Raw genomic sequence first — 17,980 nt, forward strand, 5'->3', positions numbered from 1 at the left:
ATTACATCTGTATAACTAAGAATGGCATGCAGTGATTTATTAATTTTTTGAAAGCCCAGAATGACTGAAAGTTCACCCTATAAGTAAATGTGGAGAATGTTCCTTCCAAGATCCTTTATGAGGTTTTAATTTTGTGGCATTACATACCACCACAACAGCAATATTTCTTGTTATTTTTGTAACATATAGTTGTTTTCATCTCATATCCTTCAGTGATGTCTAGATGATTGTCTAGAGAAAAACATATGTGCAGATTTCTTGGAATTAGGAAACTCTTAATGATGAGTCTGAAATTATTTGTGGTTTTAGATAATCATCATTGTTTTAGATCAGACCTAAATAGCCAGTGAAAAATCTGCATACATTTAGTCCTTTCCTTTCAGGCCTTACTTATGGATGTCAGGGTGCTCTTGATTCCTAAAGTTACCCTTTGTCCTCCTCTGGCTGTTCATTGTGTTGATGTGTAGTAACAGGCGGTTGGTTTCTCTGTAGACTTACCATCAATGCTGAGTGTCAGCTGCAGCTGCACAATTTCCCCATGGATGAACACTCATGTCCTCTGATCTTCTCTAGCTGTAAGTACTGCTTTGATGCCTTATCTTTGTATATGACTAGTATGCAGAGACACATGTTTAATTCTGATTTCTGTCAGGTTGCTCAACCATTCCACAACAGGTATGGAAAGTTTAGATTTGCTTAAATATTCAGGGAATTTTTGTTTTCCTCTCTAGCACTCTTGGACAATGAAGTCTGCAGTATATTTAATCTGTTATTTTTGCCAGAACCAATTGTATTAGTTCTTAGTGTAGTCACATTTTCATCTGGAGCAGACATTCATACCAGTGAATGTGCTATGTTAATCTGTACAATCATGTCACATGCAAATGAGAATAGAAATTGCAGTTTTCTTGTGGAGGTGCCCAACCTAGGGACATGCACAGCGATCTTTGAACATCTGAGTTTGTAACAAGTAGCATGGTAATGCCTCTCTTCTCCATAATAAAAGTAAATGGTGTAACTATTGTGAGTCTCATTTTCCTTTTATTGCTCAGCTTGTCCAATAGTCCCAATGTTGTATGGTATCTAGTGCTGTTGGTATATTTAAAACCTACCTAATAGGGAAAACAAATGCATTGGTGAAATGGATGGAAAACAAAAGTCAGGTGAGTTAATCTTGAGGTCCAATATTACTGTGAGGAAAAGTTACCTTTATGATGATTCATTTGAACAAGCTTGAGAGCTGTCTGCTCATAGGTATACTGGCAGCATTTTGTAACCCAAAATCACACAATGGAAATGTTTTACAAACATTTTTTAAAGGGTCTTCACTAAAGATTTTTCTTTTATTAAACTCCAAGACTCAAGACTTGTGCTTTCCACAAATGTATATGAAATGTATTGTGTTTTTCTTCATGTTTAGAAAATAGCCTTTTATGTTTCATCTTTTAAAAAGTGATAGAAGAATAACACTATTTAATATCTTCATAATAGATACGTTGTTGTGATAGTAGGGTATTAATTTCCACTTATGAACAGTATGCAAACAGTGACTGTCAATCAGAAACTGGATTTGAATTTCAGCTGATCTACAGTGTAGTCTTCTTTTTCCCCAGAAAAATGTTTTTAAAAAATCTACTAGTGTAAACATTTCCCTTTTCCCTTAGAACGCTATCACTATGTTGCCATTTTTTATGATCTATGTATATAAGTGAGCCTGGGCAAAAATACATAGTGGTGTATTTAATTAAAATGTGTGGAAGATATGCATAATCAACCGAACAAGAGGCAGACAGCTCCTGAATGAGCTTTCCTGCTACTGAACACTCGTCACTCAACTATATGCACCTCAGCTGTCTTTAGTTACTGCATAAAGCTACTCTTACCTTGTGGCAATCAGCAATCTGCTGTTCAATTGTTGAGGTACTGGGAAAGGAGTGTGTGATCTTAAAAATTAAATCCTAGTCCAGAGATACTAATTAAACCTACCACATAATTTTGATAGGTCCTGTGCTAGCAATATCCAAAGAAGGTAAACTCTAATAAACAAGGAAGCTGCTTCCAACCTTGTATTCCCTAATAGCTAAGCAGCTGCTGACTGCCAAGTTATGCTTTCTGGTTTTTATTTAAAGAGAGAGGGTATTAGTGGGAACTTCAGAAGGCTCTGCTCCATGGCAAACTTTCAAATAAATCTTGATTTGCAGAGGTTCCTCCTAATTTAGATCTATTAGCTCAGAGCCCTTCTGCCCTCAAAAATGTCCATGTATTACCATCATACATGTACTACCATCTGTGGAGATGGAGATTACATAGGATTAAGCGGAAGCTTAATGTGTCACAGTTTCTATGTGTGTTCTTTGTAGTTTCTTGCCAGAAGGAAAAACCCATGGAGGAATATTAAAATAATGTCTTATAGGTTTCTTAACCTTTTTGGTCATGTTGATAACATGGTTTTATTTCTTTAAATTCATACTGAATTGTGTTCTTTTCCTTGAGCACTTTTAGCACTACTATTATCATAATAGTAAGACATCTCCTGTGGGATTTGTTTGTTTCATAACTTGGTTGTATTTTCAGTGTTGGGTACATTCATAGCAGTCTCAAGACACGCGGCACTCAGGGGGAATTATGAAGTGAATGACTGAGTGAATGCCTGAGTGATTTATTACTGCCTGCTATGACAAGTTTCTGAGAGGACAAAGTGATTACAGATTCCAAGATGTATGTCTTTGAATAAAATAAAAATGTTTATAAAATTCACAGCACAGCTCAAATTCCTTCTGCATCCCTCTTGTTTGTTCCCCAGCACACAGACAAATCTTTGCAGTTTCCACTGTAGGCAATCTCAAAAAGCACAAGTTTCAGATAATATTTCCTGCATCTCTACACAAACATGAAAAAGGTTTTAATTTGAAATTTTTTACTTTTTATATAAATTTCCCTTGATATTTCAGAAATGTGAAACTAATCTCAAATCATATCTAGAGTATTTTCCTCTACTGCCAGCTAATTCACACTCTAACCCTGTTGTTGCTCTGGGGCAGTTAATATCACTTCAGTCGGAATACTGGGCTCTACTTGGTCCAGTTGCCAGGATGAATAAGGAGAAAACAGCAGCTCATAAACAAGAGACTGTCTTAGTGTGCTAACAGTGGTTACTAAAAACTACTTACCCCTTCCTGTGGAAAATCTTGCTCAAGAACCGTTCCTGGAGCTCTCTAGTCTCTTTTATAGGAAATAGAAAGTATTGAAATAATTTGAAAGCTCTTTACTCTCTGCACAAGTTTTGTATGTGCTTCAGATGACAGGATGAGATGAGTCATCTGGCATATTAGGGCAGACATTAGGTGTGTGTCTGTTGCTGCAGTACTTACGTAGATGTGCACTTAGCGCGCTGCTTGCATGACAAATTGAGCCCAATAACATAAAGGCAGGGCTGCTACGCAACGTGACAGCTCTTCCCCACTCTGTGTACCAGACTGCTCTGATCAACCCCATGTGGCAAGCAGGGTTCTTTAATATGGAGATGCTACAATGTTGGCATCAATGCCAATGCATGATATGAATCTGTGTTTCCCTGTGAGTGCGAAGAAAATCAGTTCTGTGACTTGATCCTGGCTTAGCAATCTTTGATAGCTTTTGCTCTATGTGGTTGCATTTTCCTGTTTTAAAGTACTATATACTACTGCATAAAAATATTCAGTCAGTGTGGTTCTTCATTTGGGTTAATTTATCCTTCTGAGTCAAGGAAGGCTGCTGTGCTACTTCTATTATTCAAATAGCTTATTAAACTCTCTCAATTACCTCTATACAGCACTGATTTGAGCACTATAGAAATAACTTATTTTCAGAATTCTTCAACAAAATTTAGTTTATTGAGGTAGTCAAGATTTACATAAAAATCAGTAAGGAAGAAGAGATTCTGTCTGAAGGATGAACACAACATAAGAATTAACAAAAAGGACACATACAGCAAAATGTAGACTGGATATGAGAAGTTAAACAATTAATTGTGGAACTCCTACCATAGGATACTGTGGGTGCTAAAATTTTATAAGGATTCAAGAGTGTTTAAACAAATTATTGGAAGATAAATGCATTGGTAGTTACTAAGTATAACAAGACCACTCTATAGTAATGGCTACTATTTTTTTTATTCTGAGGGAGTGAGAGTATTTTGAATGAAATACGAGGCAAAAAAAACCAGAAGAGTTGATTAAGAAGAGCACCGTCATCTGTTTCTTTTGCAGCTTCCAGTTCTCTGCAGCCTCCAGTGACTGTATGGCTAAGCTACTTGAAGGAACTCTTTTCCATTGGAAATGCCACACAGCTGGTTTGCAGCTGCCTATGTGGTTTTGGTTTTCCTTTGTCAGCCACTGGCAGGATTTTTGAATGTTCTGGATTTTTCGTAATTGGTGAGGACTAGGCATACTGCAGAATAATATGAGCGTATTTGCACTCACACTTGTGCAAGTTAATTGTTCAAGGTGTTCATTTTATGGTCCAGTGCAAATCTTTGCCTCTTCTCCCCATCCAAGTGCTAAAAATTGACTTAAATTCATGACTCTACTTCAGGCAATAGGATATGACAGCCATACCAAAATGAAGCTGAGAAACCCATTACACCTTGTTTAAATCATCTGGTCAACTAACTTATTGATGATGTACAAGAAGCTTTATGGTGGGAATTTGTGCTACTTACACACCTACGGTCTTGAACAGTCTGTAAGGCCATACTTCATACTCTGCCAGGTGCAGCAATATTGAACTGCTGTGCAAGATGCTAGAATAAAAATAATGAGTCTGAATTGATTAATGAGTTTTCTTTGGTTTACTTTTTCCTGCTGCTGTTCTGATCAAACTACGGAAACTGTTCTTAATTTTAAAAAGCACCTTAGATTTAGGCAATAAGACTGATGACATTTTTGTAGCCAATTGCTGATCTTTTCCTAAGTGAGAAGGTCCTCAGTGTCCCAGGTTGCCCATTACTGGAGAATCACTACAAGGCAGGAAAAGGTGGGCATGACGAGAATACCATTCCTCCTGCAGACACTAGAATATACACACAAATGTTCACAATTAATTCAAGGGTTTTGATTTAGTTGGAAATAGAGGAAACTAACATTTCCAGCTATTGATTGTCCAGTTTGCTTAGTCAGATCTTAAATCATGTACTTTTAGCCTTCTAAAAGTTTAAGTATTATTTTAAAGGGATGTACAAAAGCATGCAAAATATTGCAGGAAAAAAGTAAGGAAATATGAAATGTATTTTTTAAAAAATAATCCAAATATAACATAGCAATTGAAAGAAACGGATTCTATCTTTCTAAAGATAAACTCAGTTCAATCAAACGTTACTCCTTTGAACATTAAACCTCTTATGGATATGCAATCAGTACTTTGAGTGTCATATCATTAATTTTCTAACAGAAGTGACTGTCATCACCAATTTTAATATGTTTCTTTATTATTCTTCCTAGCCTAGAAAAGCAAATGCTGGTTTTGTGGAATGAGCTATGCTTTGTTTCATCTCATGTATCATCAGCAGAATCATTAATAAAGTCTGAGGGCACAATTTTACTCCTGATAAAGAACAGGCCAGAAGGAACACAGCTTAATGTTCATATCTCAAGAGGAGTTCCATTAAAGATGCTGGGAAGGCATTGCAATGTGCAGAAAGATATTTTATCTACATCTGAACTTCCCATCTGTGCTCTCTGTAGTTGGCTGAACCAGATCATGGGGCATCAATGGAATTCTTGATTTAGGTTTTGTGACAACTGTATTGTAGCTATCATAGCTTTTTCCTCTTCTAGGAGGGTAGAAATTAAGGTACCAGGATACATCTACCCTTCTCTTCAGAAAGCTGTCTTTTTCAGAGAACGGTCAATATAAAGAGGTTTTAGAGAGAGGAAAAAAGATACATATATATGGAAAATTTGACCATTGAAAATTTCCTCCCAAACCTTATATTTAGCATATGACTTGTGTCAATAGACACAAGACAATTCATTAACACAATACATGAAATACATCTGTAATAGATCCCTCCTCTTCTTCATCTGCTAATCCCTCTCATACACTGACATTTCCATATCTTCTTATTTCTGTTGCACTCTTCTAGAATTCACTTTTCATTATACATTTTTTCAAATACCTTGTCTGGCGTGCAAGGCAGTATTCAAAGACAATTTGTCTATTTCAAAGATTTATGAGGTATGCATAATTCTGTGGGGATCTTCTTTGCTTTTTTTAACCTTTAAGCATTAATGTTTCAAAGCATTTTTTTTCCTGAGGTACGCACGACACCATGATATAGTGAATTTGATACATGCCATAACCTTGTGTAAGTAATTGCATTTCTTCCTTCCAATAGCCATTCTGAGTGTAATCTACTACTGCATTACTTAGTTGTTAATTCTCCTTAGGTTTCCTTAAAATTCCCCACAGGTAGGGAATGTTTTGTCTAACATAAATAATGTATTATTTCTTAAAGAATCAAATATTTATCTAATTCATTGACTACTCACTACTGGCTAATTCACTACTACTTTTCTGTAAGTGACTCAATACTTTTCTCAATATATAAGAGACACTGCATTAAGTGTCTTTTAGAATTTTATTACTCTAATTTATAACCAATCCAAGACTCATAAAAATTTTACAAGTTTGCATTGGAAGTTCTGCTAATTTTTATCTAGTTGCTCCAACAGAATGTATCTATGAAACTGGTAAAATTCATCCATGTTATAAGTGCATTCACTATAAAGACACACTTTCTAAACCTAATTTGTGGTAGATTCATACCAAAGTAGTGCATATTATAAGTATCAGTGCAGCACTACTCTTTCTGTTCATCTTCTGTCTCATTGCTTGGAGAACATCAGAGACACCTAACTAAACTTTTAGACCTATAGGGTTCAATGCTGGTTCCAAATCTAGACAATACATCACCATACAAGAGTCTTAAAACAAATTGATACTAGATCTGCTAGCCACCATTACGCAAATAATCTCTGTTTCATAGAAAAAGCAGTAAACTTCCCTGAAGTTGAGGGAAGTTCCTGTTAATTGGGAAGAATTGATGACAGGGGTAAATTCATGGATTATTCCTTGCTCTTCTACTCCTCACAGAGAGCTAAGGGTTTGACCTAGTAGCAGACAAACTGTCTCTCTCCTTTTATAGCGACTCTTGAGATTTTTCTCAACAAGCTCCTCTGGAGAGGCAGCAGCTGCTGTTACTTCCAGCAAAAATGAGACTCTAGAGTAAAATTACAGCAAGTGCTAATTAGTGAAGCCTAAAATATTTAACACATGGTATCTTGGGACCAGCAAACTCTTCCTGAGACTGGATTGATGGTAGGCTACTCCAGGAACCTGACATATACCCCAGTTTTGCCACAGTCTTCCAAGGATACTTGGTGTCTGTACTTACCCTGAAGAGTTTTCTGAGGAAGAAAGGAGGCCTGTGTCATGGTGTAAACTCTTTAGGCAATCTGCTGCACAGTCAAAAAGCTGCTTTTATTCTTCTCAAAACAACCAGTTTTATTTTTCTAAATTTTCTATCAGTAAGTTGTTGGGTTGTGTTTTTTTTAAAAGGAACCAAAAAGAATTCTAGAAAAGACAAAACATGCCTGTGAGCTAATTTTTCTTTTTTTTTTTTTGGCAAGAATATATGTAGCAAACTAAGTTATGCTTATGGTGTCAGGAGAAAATAGGAGAAAATGCTAAAGCAAGCAGGTGGCTGATTGCATGTTTGACAGCTGAATGTCTGAATGTCTGGAGTGTCTGCCATGTGACAATAATTGTTAATTTCAATTATTTCATCACAGGTCTCATGATATTTGGTGTTTACTTGTAGCCAAAATCCCTTTAAGCATGTTATCATATGCAAATGTGAGGTTTCTTTTTTTTTTTTAACAAACATTTGACAATGTGACAAAAATGCACCTCAGGCAGGAGGAACTTTCTCCCTCAAATTTAATATAACATGTAATATATACATATTTATATTGTTGTTATTTACTTACTTAAGTATGTGATCACTGGTTTGCAAAATGAATGTGATCTTTATGGACTGCCTGGTCCATAACTTGTTAACTCCTGGCAGCCCTGCATTTGTAACTTCTGAAAAGCTCATCTTTGTGGTATACAGAATAGAACAGAACACAACACTCATGCCATGGGGTTTTTGGGCTGGTACCTCAATGTTGTGCCTAGACAGCAAAATTGAATTATCTAGCTTTCATTTTTCGGAATCCACTGCAGTATTCACCGAAGCTGGCAGGTACAGTTTGACGCTGACCCCACTTTATTAATGTAGAACTAGAAAAGTTTGTAAAGGGAATGGAGAAATGGCTGTCTTAGGTACAGTTGAGGTGAGATTTGATATCTCTCTAGTAAGAAATGTTTAGAAGTAATGAAATCAACCATGTTCCTTGCAGAACAGAACAGAATAGACTATTTCATTGAAAGGGCCCTAGAATGATCATGTAGTCTAAGTGCCTGACCACTTCAGGCCTGACCAAAAGCTAAAGGATGTTGTTAAGATCATTGTCTAAATGCCTCTTAATTATGCCTCTTAAGAGGCCAAAATGCTTCTTAATGACAGGCTTGAGGCATCAACCACCTCTCTAGGAATCCTGTTCCATTGCTTGACCACCCTCTCAGTAAGGAAATGCTTTATAATGACCAGTCTTAACCTCCCTGATACAGCCTTTAGTCATTTGCATGTGCTCGATCACTGGATACTAGGGAGAAGAGATCAGCATCTCACTCTCTACTTCCCTTCCTTAGGAAGCTGGAGAGAACAATGAGCTCATTCCTCAGTCTCCTTCTCTCCAAACTAGACAAACGCAGTCCTCAGCTGCTCCTCGTAGGACATACCTTCCAGCCCTGTCACCAGCTTTGTTGGTCTCCTCTCGATGTATTTGAGTACCTTTAACATACCTGTTAAATCATGGGGCCCAGAGCTGCACACAGTACTCAAGGTGAGGCCACACCAATGCTGAATACATCAGGACAGTCATCTCTTTTGACCGGCTGGTTATGCTGTGTTTGGTGCATCCCAGGATGTGGTTTGTCCTCCTGGCTGCCAGGGCACACTGCTGACTGGGTCAAAAACTGGCTGGATGGGCAAGCACAGAGAGCTGTGGTGAATGGAGCTAAATCCAGTTGGTGACCAGTCACAAGCGGTGTTCCCCAGGGCTCAGTTTTGGGGCCAGTCCTGTTTAACATCTTTATCAATGATCTGGATGAGGGGATTGAGTGCTCCCTCAGCAAGTTTGCAGATGACACTAAGTTGGGAGGGAGCGTTGATCTGCCTGAGGGTAGGAAGGCTCTGCAGAGGGACCTGGATAGGCTGAATCAATGGGCTGAGGCCAATTGTATGAGCTTCAAAAAGGCCAAGTGCTGGGTCCTGCACTTCAGGCGCAATAACCGCATGCAGCACTACAGGCTTGAGGAAGAGTGACTGGAAAGCTGCCAGGCAAAAAAGGACGTGGAGATGTTGGTGGACAGCAGGATGACCATGAGCCAGCAATGTGCCCTTGCGGCCAAGAAGGCCAATGGCATCCTGGGGTGTATCAGAAGGGCTGTGAGAGAGGTTCTCCTTCTTCTCTACTCTGCCCTGGTGAGACCACATCTGGAATATTGTGTTCAGTTCTGGGCCCCTCAGTTCAAGAAGGACAGGGAATTGCTTGAAAGTGTCTAGTGCAGAGCCACAAAGATGACTGAGGGAGTGGAGCATCTCCCTTATGAGGAGCGGCTGAGGGAGCTGGTTCACTTTAGCTTGGAGAAGAGGAGACTGAGGGGTGACCTCATTAATGTTTATAAATTTGTAAAGGGCGAGTGTCAGGAGGAAGGAGCCAAGCTCTTCTCTCTGATGTCAAATGATAGGCCAAGGGGCAACAGGAGCAAGCTGGAGCATAGGAGGTTCAATCTGAATATGAGTAAAAACTCTTTTACTGTAAGAGTGACAGAGCACTGGACCAGGCTGCCCAGAGAGGTTGTGGAATCTCCTTCTCTGGAGACATTCAAAACCCACCTGGACACGTTCCTGTGTGACCTAGTCTAGGTGACCCTGCTCTGGCAGGGAGGTTGGACTGGATGATCTTTCGAGGTCCCTTCCAACTCTTAATATTCTATGATTCTGTGATTCTGACTCCTATTAAGCCTGCTGCCGACCAGCACCTCCAGATCCCTTTTTGCAGAGCTGCTCTCCAGCCACTCATCTCCTGGTTTATACTTGTGCCCAGTGTTACTCTGTTCTAGGTGCAGAATCCAGCACTTGGACTTGTTCAATTTCATCCCATTGATGACTGCCCAATGCTCCAATCTATCTAGATTACTCTGCAAGGCCTCTTGTCCCTCTAGAGAGTCAACAGCACCTCCCAGTTTGATATCATCAGCAAACTTGCTAATGGTGCATTCACCTCCTGATTTGTCTGTAAGATAAAAAAATGCACCTTTATGGGTCTTTTATTTTGACATGAGAAAGCAAACTGAATGGCTTGCGTGGTGTTGCCCTTACAGACAGCAGTTAGAGGTGGATCATTCGTCAGCAGTGCCCAAACTTGTAACAGTGCTGTGCAGAGCTCACTCTTCTTTGGGTTATGAGTGGATTTTGGTCTTTGGTGGTTATCTTGATCCTTTCTGAGAAGAAAGAAACTTTCTGAGGCACCTTCCAAGACACATGCTCCATTGTATGTGCATAGATGTTACATCAGGTGGTTATTAAAGGTTCCTTTTTTCTTGAGTGTTACATTTTTGCAAATGATGATATAATTTCAAGTGTTTGTTTCTTGTAATCTCACTTGATGTAACTGAAATGCACATAACAAAATATAACATAGAACATGAAAGTCCAATTCAAGGCAACCCACTGCCAGGCAACTTAAAAACTGCAATCATTCCCTTCTCCTCCCCTTATTTGCACATTAACCAGAAGGCTCAAGCTATGTTAGGTCCTAATAGAATATGTGGAATATTTTTAAAGAAACAAAGAGCATGTAGTTTTCTTATTACTTTAGTTGTTCCAATGTGTAGATTTAAAAAAAAATAATAAAATGACCACACTAGAAGTTACACTAATGCATGTTCCAACTGTGAGAACTGTGTGCTTGAACTCGCTGATAGCTTACAAGAAATGAAGAATGGCTGCAGAGTTTCTTACAAGAACAGAGAAACCACTTGATACTTTGAGAACCAAGAAGTACTGAACATATGTCAGAACCAGAACAAATGCTGAGTAAAATCTCTGAGGAGAGAAAAGGAGAATGAAGAAAGATCAGCATCGCCAAGGTCAGCCAGGTAACCTGCAGTATGCCATGGAGGTTTAACAAAAGCAGTGACTATTGGCTCTCAGTTTAGATGCCTCTTGGTTAGAAACCAGTCAATGCTTGCTACTTTCACTGGGCTTGACTGATCAATGATAATGAGGTTAGTAGAAGCTGTCTAGGGTTTTCTAGGAACAGACTCAAAAAACAGGATGAAAACATCAAGTCCTCAACTCATTAGCCTTGTCTTGTCAATTTTATTTACCTTTAACACAGCCTGGAAAAACAAGACAGCCTGTGAACGTGAAAAGTTACCATGAGAAAAGGCCCTTCCCATTTCTCAGTTCTACTTCTAAAAAATTAAAAGAAAAAAACTACCATACCCTTAGTGCCCACAGAGGAGGGAAGGAAAGGAAGTAAAGCAGCCGTGCAGCTCTGAACATTGCTTTTTTAACAGTGTTAGAGGATAATAAGGGAAATACTGTGTGTATCTTCTCCCATCAGAGGGATGTTGCTAAGGTCTGCCTGACTGGATCCCTTGCTATGAAGGGCAGATCTGCTTCTTTAAAAGGTGATTAACTTTGTGTAACGGGCATGCTAGATGACAGATAATAAAACTTTAATCCTTTTTCACAGTTGGATAGCATATATGTCTGTCAAAACAAAATATGCTAAGTTTATGTCTCTTACTATCAGATAACCCTCAGACAGACAAAGAAGTTAAAAGATTTATATGGGAGAATGCAGAAACAGAAACTGAGACATCAGATTTAATTTTAACTTAATTTTTAAATAAGTATTTTTATATTCTCACGTAAAATGTAGTTTTTCAGTTGATTCTTCTTTAAGAAACACTGCAGTTTTTTATATGTAAATACAGAGATTATTTCTGTGGAATGGAAAATAAGTTATGACAATGTTTGGGTTAGTTGTGCATATTATGAAGTAATTTATTTTTTCCCTATTTTTTCCATAATGTGACTTCTGGCAGTTTTACCACTAATCTGTTAAAGCTCAGGAATAGCTGACTTTTCTACAAAACCTTTCCATCAGTTGTAAAAGAAAACATAGGGAGATACGTAGATTGAACAAAAAGTACATGCTATTCTGGGGCAATTGGCCAAATCAGAGAGCTTGTGAAAAAGACAGTGAGGATCCTTTCTAGCTCCTTCCAGCTGAGTTTCTTTCCCAGGGAAATCAAGGCAATATGAGGAAGGCTGGTGTGTGACTTTATTGTGCCCTGATGGGGGGAAGGAGCATCTAGGAGCTGAGAGGTTCTCCTGGCTCCACCAGTTTCAATGTAAACTCAATCAGACCTCTTGTTTCATACTGTCTGTTGCTTTTGCTGCCACTTGCATTGATTGTCTTTTGGTGAGTACTGTTGAGCAAGGTTAGCTGCACCTATCTCTGCATGGTCAGCTCTGAGTGTATCAGTACAAGGAACATCCCAGTTAGTGCCCATTTTTTCACTCTTTCAGCCTTGATTTTACATTTGTGATTCTTCCCTTTGGAAAACCACCACCATTGAAAAACCAAGAGCCTCATTAAAGCAAATGTGACTATAAGGAATTGAAATGAATTGCAGTTCACAGTATTTAGATCCTTCATCAATATCTTTCTATTTTCGTCCTTAGCAACACAGGTTACTAGAAAACCACATCAGAGCTGTTCCATGCTTGACATAGACCTCTTATGCAACTAAAAGATGAACAAAGTACATGGTCTGAGTCCCTAAGCTTAAAGTATTTTATACCATGCCCCAGGATACATTAAAGGCATCTAAATTCATAATTGAAACTGTTGCTTGACTGAAACAGAGGAAAATAATTTGTGTGAAAGAAAAAGTTACTCCTTGATTTGTAGATGAACATCTTAGAAAAGAAGATCCACCTTGATCTCACCATCTTCTGCTGCAATTTTGTCCTCAGTAAAAACACAAGCACCATGAGCATAACAACAAACCTCTCAGAAGAAATTTTTGTTCTTCTCTCTCTCATACAGGCGTGCAGCCTTCTGCATGTACCCACTCACAGACACACCTAGAAGAGTGAGAAAGGGTAAGAAAGCAGTTATGTGATAGCTTCAATCTTTTCATTACTGACAGATGCTCAGCTACTAAGACAGCAAGTAATATGCAAGAAGCTGCATAGAATTCAACAGGATGAAGCAAAATAAAAGAACAAGTCCTGTAAAACCTCTGATATGGACAAACTGTCCTTTAACTTTTCTTAATGGAATATATGTCAAATATTTAGTTATGGCCGTGTGGCAATCTTGTACTGCTATGCTTATAAGTCTTCCCTTTATCTACATTATCTGATTTGACATTTGAATGCACATTTCTTATAATTGTGCTTAAAAAAAAAAATCTGTTCATCTTATAGTTTGCATGGGTTGCAATGGTATACTCTCTATATCTCATGCCATTCGAACTAATGGAGGCTGAATATCAGAGCTGATGAAGAATTTTCGAGGAAAATGGAGAGAATTGAGAGATTCTCAATATACTTTCTCATTTTTTCTTGTAAGTGTCCTGATCACACACTGGTTATTTTACAATTTTTAAATTGTTTCTGTCTGATTTTTAACTGCAGAAGGTGAAGTCAGTATGCTTATTTCAAAATATAGCACCTAAGGGAAAAATAGTAGCTATTTTGCACCTACAGTACTTCCTACGCATTTATCTGAAAGGGAGCAAAATGCCACCTCATTTGGGGGGAGTGGGGGAAAGGTAACCATTTAGAGCAGTCAATGACCACATTTTAATTCTGGAAAGCCCATTGCTCTTTTCAAGTTAAAAGGAAGAAAATGTAGCAAGAGGTGCATGTTTGTACCTTACAGTTATTTTCTTCTTGTATTGATTGACTGCAAAGGAAGCTCTAGACCAAATGAGCATGGTGAAGTTTGTATGCAATTGATGACTTTCAACAGAAAGGAAGTTTGAGGTTTGAATGGTGTATTTGTTCAGAGTAGTTGTCTGAAAATCAACATTTCAGTAAGACAACATTGCTTGCCTCTGGCAGCAGGAGAAGGCAACCACAAATTCTTGGATAAATGCCTCTTATGATTAAAAGGAAAATGAGATATCCAAGTGTTTCATAACATGATATTTCCTTTCTTTCTTTTTGTCCCCAACACCTTTCTCCAAAGTACGTACTTGCAATCTTTAAAGCTTTTCTTGTCTAACCAGCACAAACTGCAGAGAGGAAGATAAAAGGCTGTTCCCAGCAACTTGTAAACCTCAAAGTTGTTTTGGAGATTTGTACTGTAGGTTTCTATTGATTTATGTGCAAAATATAGCAGCATTTCTTGTGTCAAGGCTTAGCAGAACTGGCAGTCAAAAATCCTGGTCTGTGGTGCTATCAGATTTCAAAAGTTATGCAAGCTGAGAGTAGTCACTACTTGTATGAGACTTTCTTCATGAAAACTGAGGTGTTTCTGTGGTTCCAGAATGGCAGTCACACTTTTATTTATAATTGTGTTCACTGTGGTTCACTATAGCCGCTAAAGGGTGTCTTCCCACAAGGATCTTACATGACTGCATGTATTAAAGCAGAGCACATTAGTAGCCAGTCCACAGGAGTAATCTTTAATGTTTAGATATTGTGCTGAAGTGCATGCTGAAGTAATGTGACAATGTTCATTACCTGAAACAGGAAAGGTTCTGACTCAATAGAAAGTAAAGAAAAATCACCAAGGGCAGTCAAGCATTGTAGCAGGTTGTCCAGGGACATTGTAAAGTCTCAGTCCCGGCGGGTTTTCAAGACACAAGTGATAAAGCCCTGAAACACCAGGTCTGGATCAGGTGTTCAACCTTACTTTGAGCAGGGGGTTGAACAAGAGATATCTTGAAGTCCCTTCCTAGCTGACTGACTCTATCATAACATCTTTTTCACATTTAAATTAAGATTTACATTAAAATATTCAATCTTCCTTATAGAGCAGTTTGTTCATATTCAGAGATAAAAATCTGTGGTTTTGAAAACCATCTTTTCCTGATGACTTTTTAAAATAATCAGTTGTCAGTGTTTGCTTTCTTCAGGAACTCCCATAAAGGGGGAGGAGAGTGAAGAATTGAAAATTGTTGCAGCTTTCTCTTTCTAGTTAATTTTTCTGAATGGTTGAGTATATGTCCTATTAGGAATGAAGATATTTTTCTATATGTTTTCACTGTACGACAGTTGTTACCAGCAGCAATCACTGGTATATTATTTGGAAAAAAGGTAAACTTTTGATGATAAAGACCTGGGGATTCTTCCAAAACTAATATATTTGGGCGATACGTTCAAAAGTCAAACAGGATATAGAGTTTATCCTTTTATTTCCCTAGACCTCTCCCCATTTTGTGCAGATTCCAGGAACTGATTTTCAGGTCCATGGAATACTGCTGTGAAAGGGCAATTTTCCACCCATTGACAATCAGCATTCACACCACAACAGTACGCAAGAGCTCTGACACTGACTCCTACAGCTCCTTACACTCTGCTCAACTTATTCTAATTCTGGTTCTTACTACAGGTCAGACACGAGATCTGTTTTCCCTCCTCTCTGCCACCTAGTCAGTCCCCACAGTATCACCTCCTACATTTCACAGCTTTCTTCAGACATCTCCTAGGTGTCTCTATCTTCTACAGTCCTCTACTTTTCTCCTTTCCCCTCTCCCCATTTTTCTTCTTTCCTCCTCTCCAACCCCAGGTTTCCTTTCTTCTTCCCCCCCTCCCCTTCATTCTATTGTCTTCCACCCACGACTATCATGACTATTTCCTTCCTCCATGTCTTCCTTTTCATTCCTGCATGGACTGACTGTAGTGAAAATTCCTTTCCTCAGGTCTGGTAAGGGAAAATATTCCTTCCAGCTTCTTCGGCAAGGAACAGAAAGGAGTTGAGAGAAACAGAGTCTCACTTGCTTGAAAGGCCACGGTGGCCTCTGCACAGGAGCCACAAGTCTCAAGTGACATTCATCTGGATGTTCACATACAGTATGGCAGGTAGAATAAAATAACTGAGGGATCTCAGTAAAAAGAATAAGATTTAAGGACTGAAGAATCTTCTTGGGATGCAGATGCTGACAGAGGGGAGAAATGTATAGTCATGTCTGTGTTCAAAAGCATAAATCCAAAACATTGATGATCTCACAGAGGAATAGAAAACCCAGGAACTATGACTGAATTCCAGGGTAAGAAATTCACAGTGACAAGAAGCTTGGACTTAGAAAGTAGAGAGAACAGACAGAGGTAGTACAGAAAGTAGAACAAGATTTTTAAAAACAGAGAAAGAAAATGTGTAATTATTTTACTGTTCAGGACTCAAGCATAAAAAGGCATAAAACAGTGCAATATGCACTATTATCTATCAGTGCAGTATTGCACTACTATCACACAGTTCATGCAGTTCCTGTGACTTTGTTTTTCTAAATTCTGTTTCATGAGAATCAGTTCAAATAATTAACTGCTCTGATTTTTTTTGTTCTTTGCTCAAAAAAAAAATGACTGGCTTTTTCAATTCACTAAAAATCCTCTACTTCTCTTTCCAGTAATTTTCTTATCATATACTTCTGAATTATTTTCATTTTAATCAGAACTTGGAGGAGAAGTGCTGTAATACTGTAAAAAAATATTCTCATAGTATTCCTCTGATAAAGAAGAGCAGGGCATAGCAGAAATTTCTCACTGAAGGTTTTACCTCTGTAGAGTTTCTGAACAATTATGATAACTGAATATGAGACTGAAATATTATTCAGACAAACGTACTTATTTCTCACTGATAGTCAGAACAAAACCTTTTGAAGTTATTGAAAGAACTCAGCATATAAATGCTATTGTGAATTACTGCACTTCCAAATTTGATCCATCATTTTCATCTTAACTTCGGTTTAAGCCCATTATCCATCACAGGTTTAAAACACTGTAGAAATTATAAGAAAAGCTAATACCTGAAATAGTCAGAAAGTTTGTAACTACTGTTAAATTTAGAGAAACAAGGTTATAGAAATCTTTCAAGGAGATCTTTGAATCTTCTTTGAAATAGTATTTAGTTTCTTCTTACCTCTCAACTCAGGTGTATAAATTACTACTTTCCCAACTGTATAAGGCCTCACAAAACTGAAGAGGCCTTCGTTAACAGACCTAAAGCACTTATGTACTATGTTGAAGTGTTAGTATTTTCAAGCTCTTCTCAAGCCATTCTGTCTATAGAATGTGACTTTTCATTTCCAGCCTCAGAGGCTTTTAAGATACTCAGTATCAAACATAGAAAATTTATACCTAGCTTATTAAAATTGCAAGAATTAACTTATACTATACCATGTTCAGTCTTCCCTGAGAAAATTAGTAGAGAATAATGTTTTCTTAAGCTAGTTGAACCAGCATGGAGGGTCGAGAACTGCATATGTGACTCAGCTCAACATAAAATGTAAACACTGAACTAACAAAACATACTTCAAAAAGAATGAAGGGCTTGAGCTGGCTTTAGCACCCATATTCCTCCCCACGGACTGAATAATTCCAGCATCATGATGGTAGAGCATATGGAGACTGGTAATGGCAATTACATTTTAATTGTGATTCAACTGCATATTGCAATTGCTATATTGTGCTTGTGTTTTCAGTTCAGTTTATTGTTGTAGCACTCTGCTAAAGCAAAATCCCTTGTAATGTCAAATACCTACAAACAAAATACAGCCCCTGCCCGACAGCGACAGGGCAGGG

The 17,980-nt window shown here is 38.1% G+C and overlaps 1 protein-coding gene across 1 annotated transcript in view; it reads left to right on the top strand.

Annotated features, from left to right (window-relative positions):
* The window catches only part of LOC104545421 (gamma-aminobutyric acid receptor subunit gamma-3-like), a gene marked incomplete at both ends in the record, with an annotated part of 2,624 nt that extends 2,049 nt beyond the window's left edge, over positions 1–575 (top strand). Inside the window, one exon of the mRNA XM_010190562.1 lies at positions 493–575. Within this exon, the coding sequence (XP_010188864.1) occupies positions 493–575 (83 nt within the window). The remainder of the gene's footprint in view (positions 1–492) is intronic.
* Positions 576–17,980: the final 17,405 nt, after the last annotated feature.

Source organism: Mesitornis unicolor, unplaced genomic scaffold, assembly GCF_000695765.1.
Source record: "Mesitornis unicolor isolate BGI_N332 unplaced genomic scaffold, ASM69576v1 scaffold18538, whole genome shotgun sequence".
In the NCBI taxonomy this organism is placed as follows: Eukaryota; Metazoa; Chordata; class Aves; order Mesitornithiformes; family Mesitornithidae; genus Mesitornis; species Mesitornis unicolor.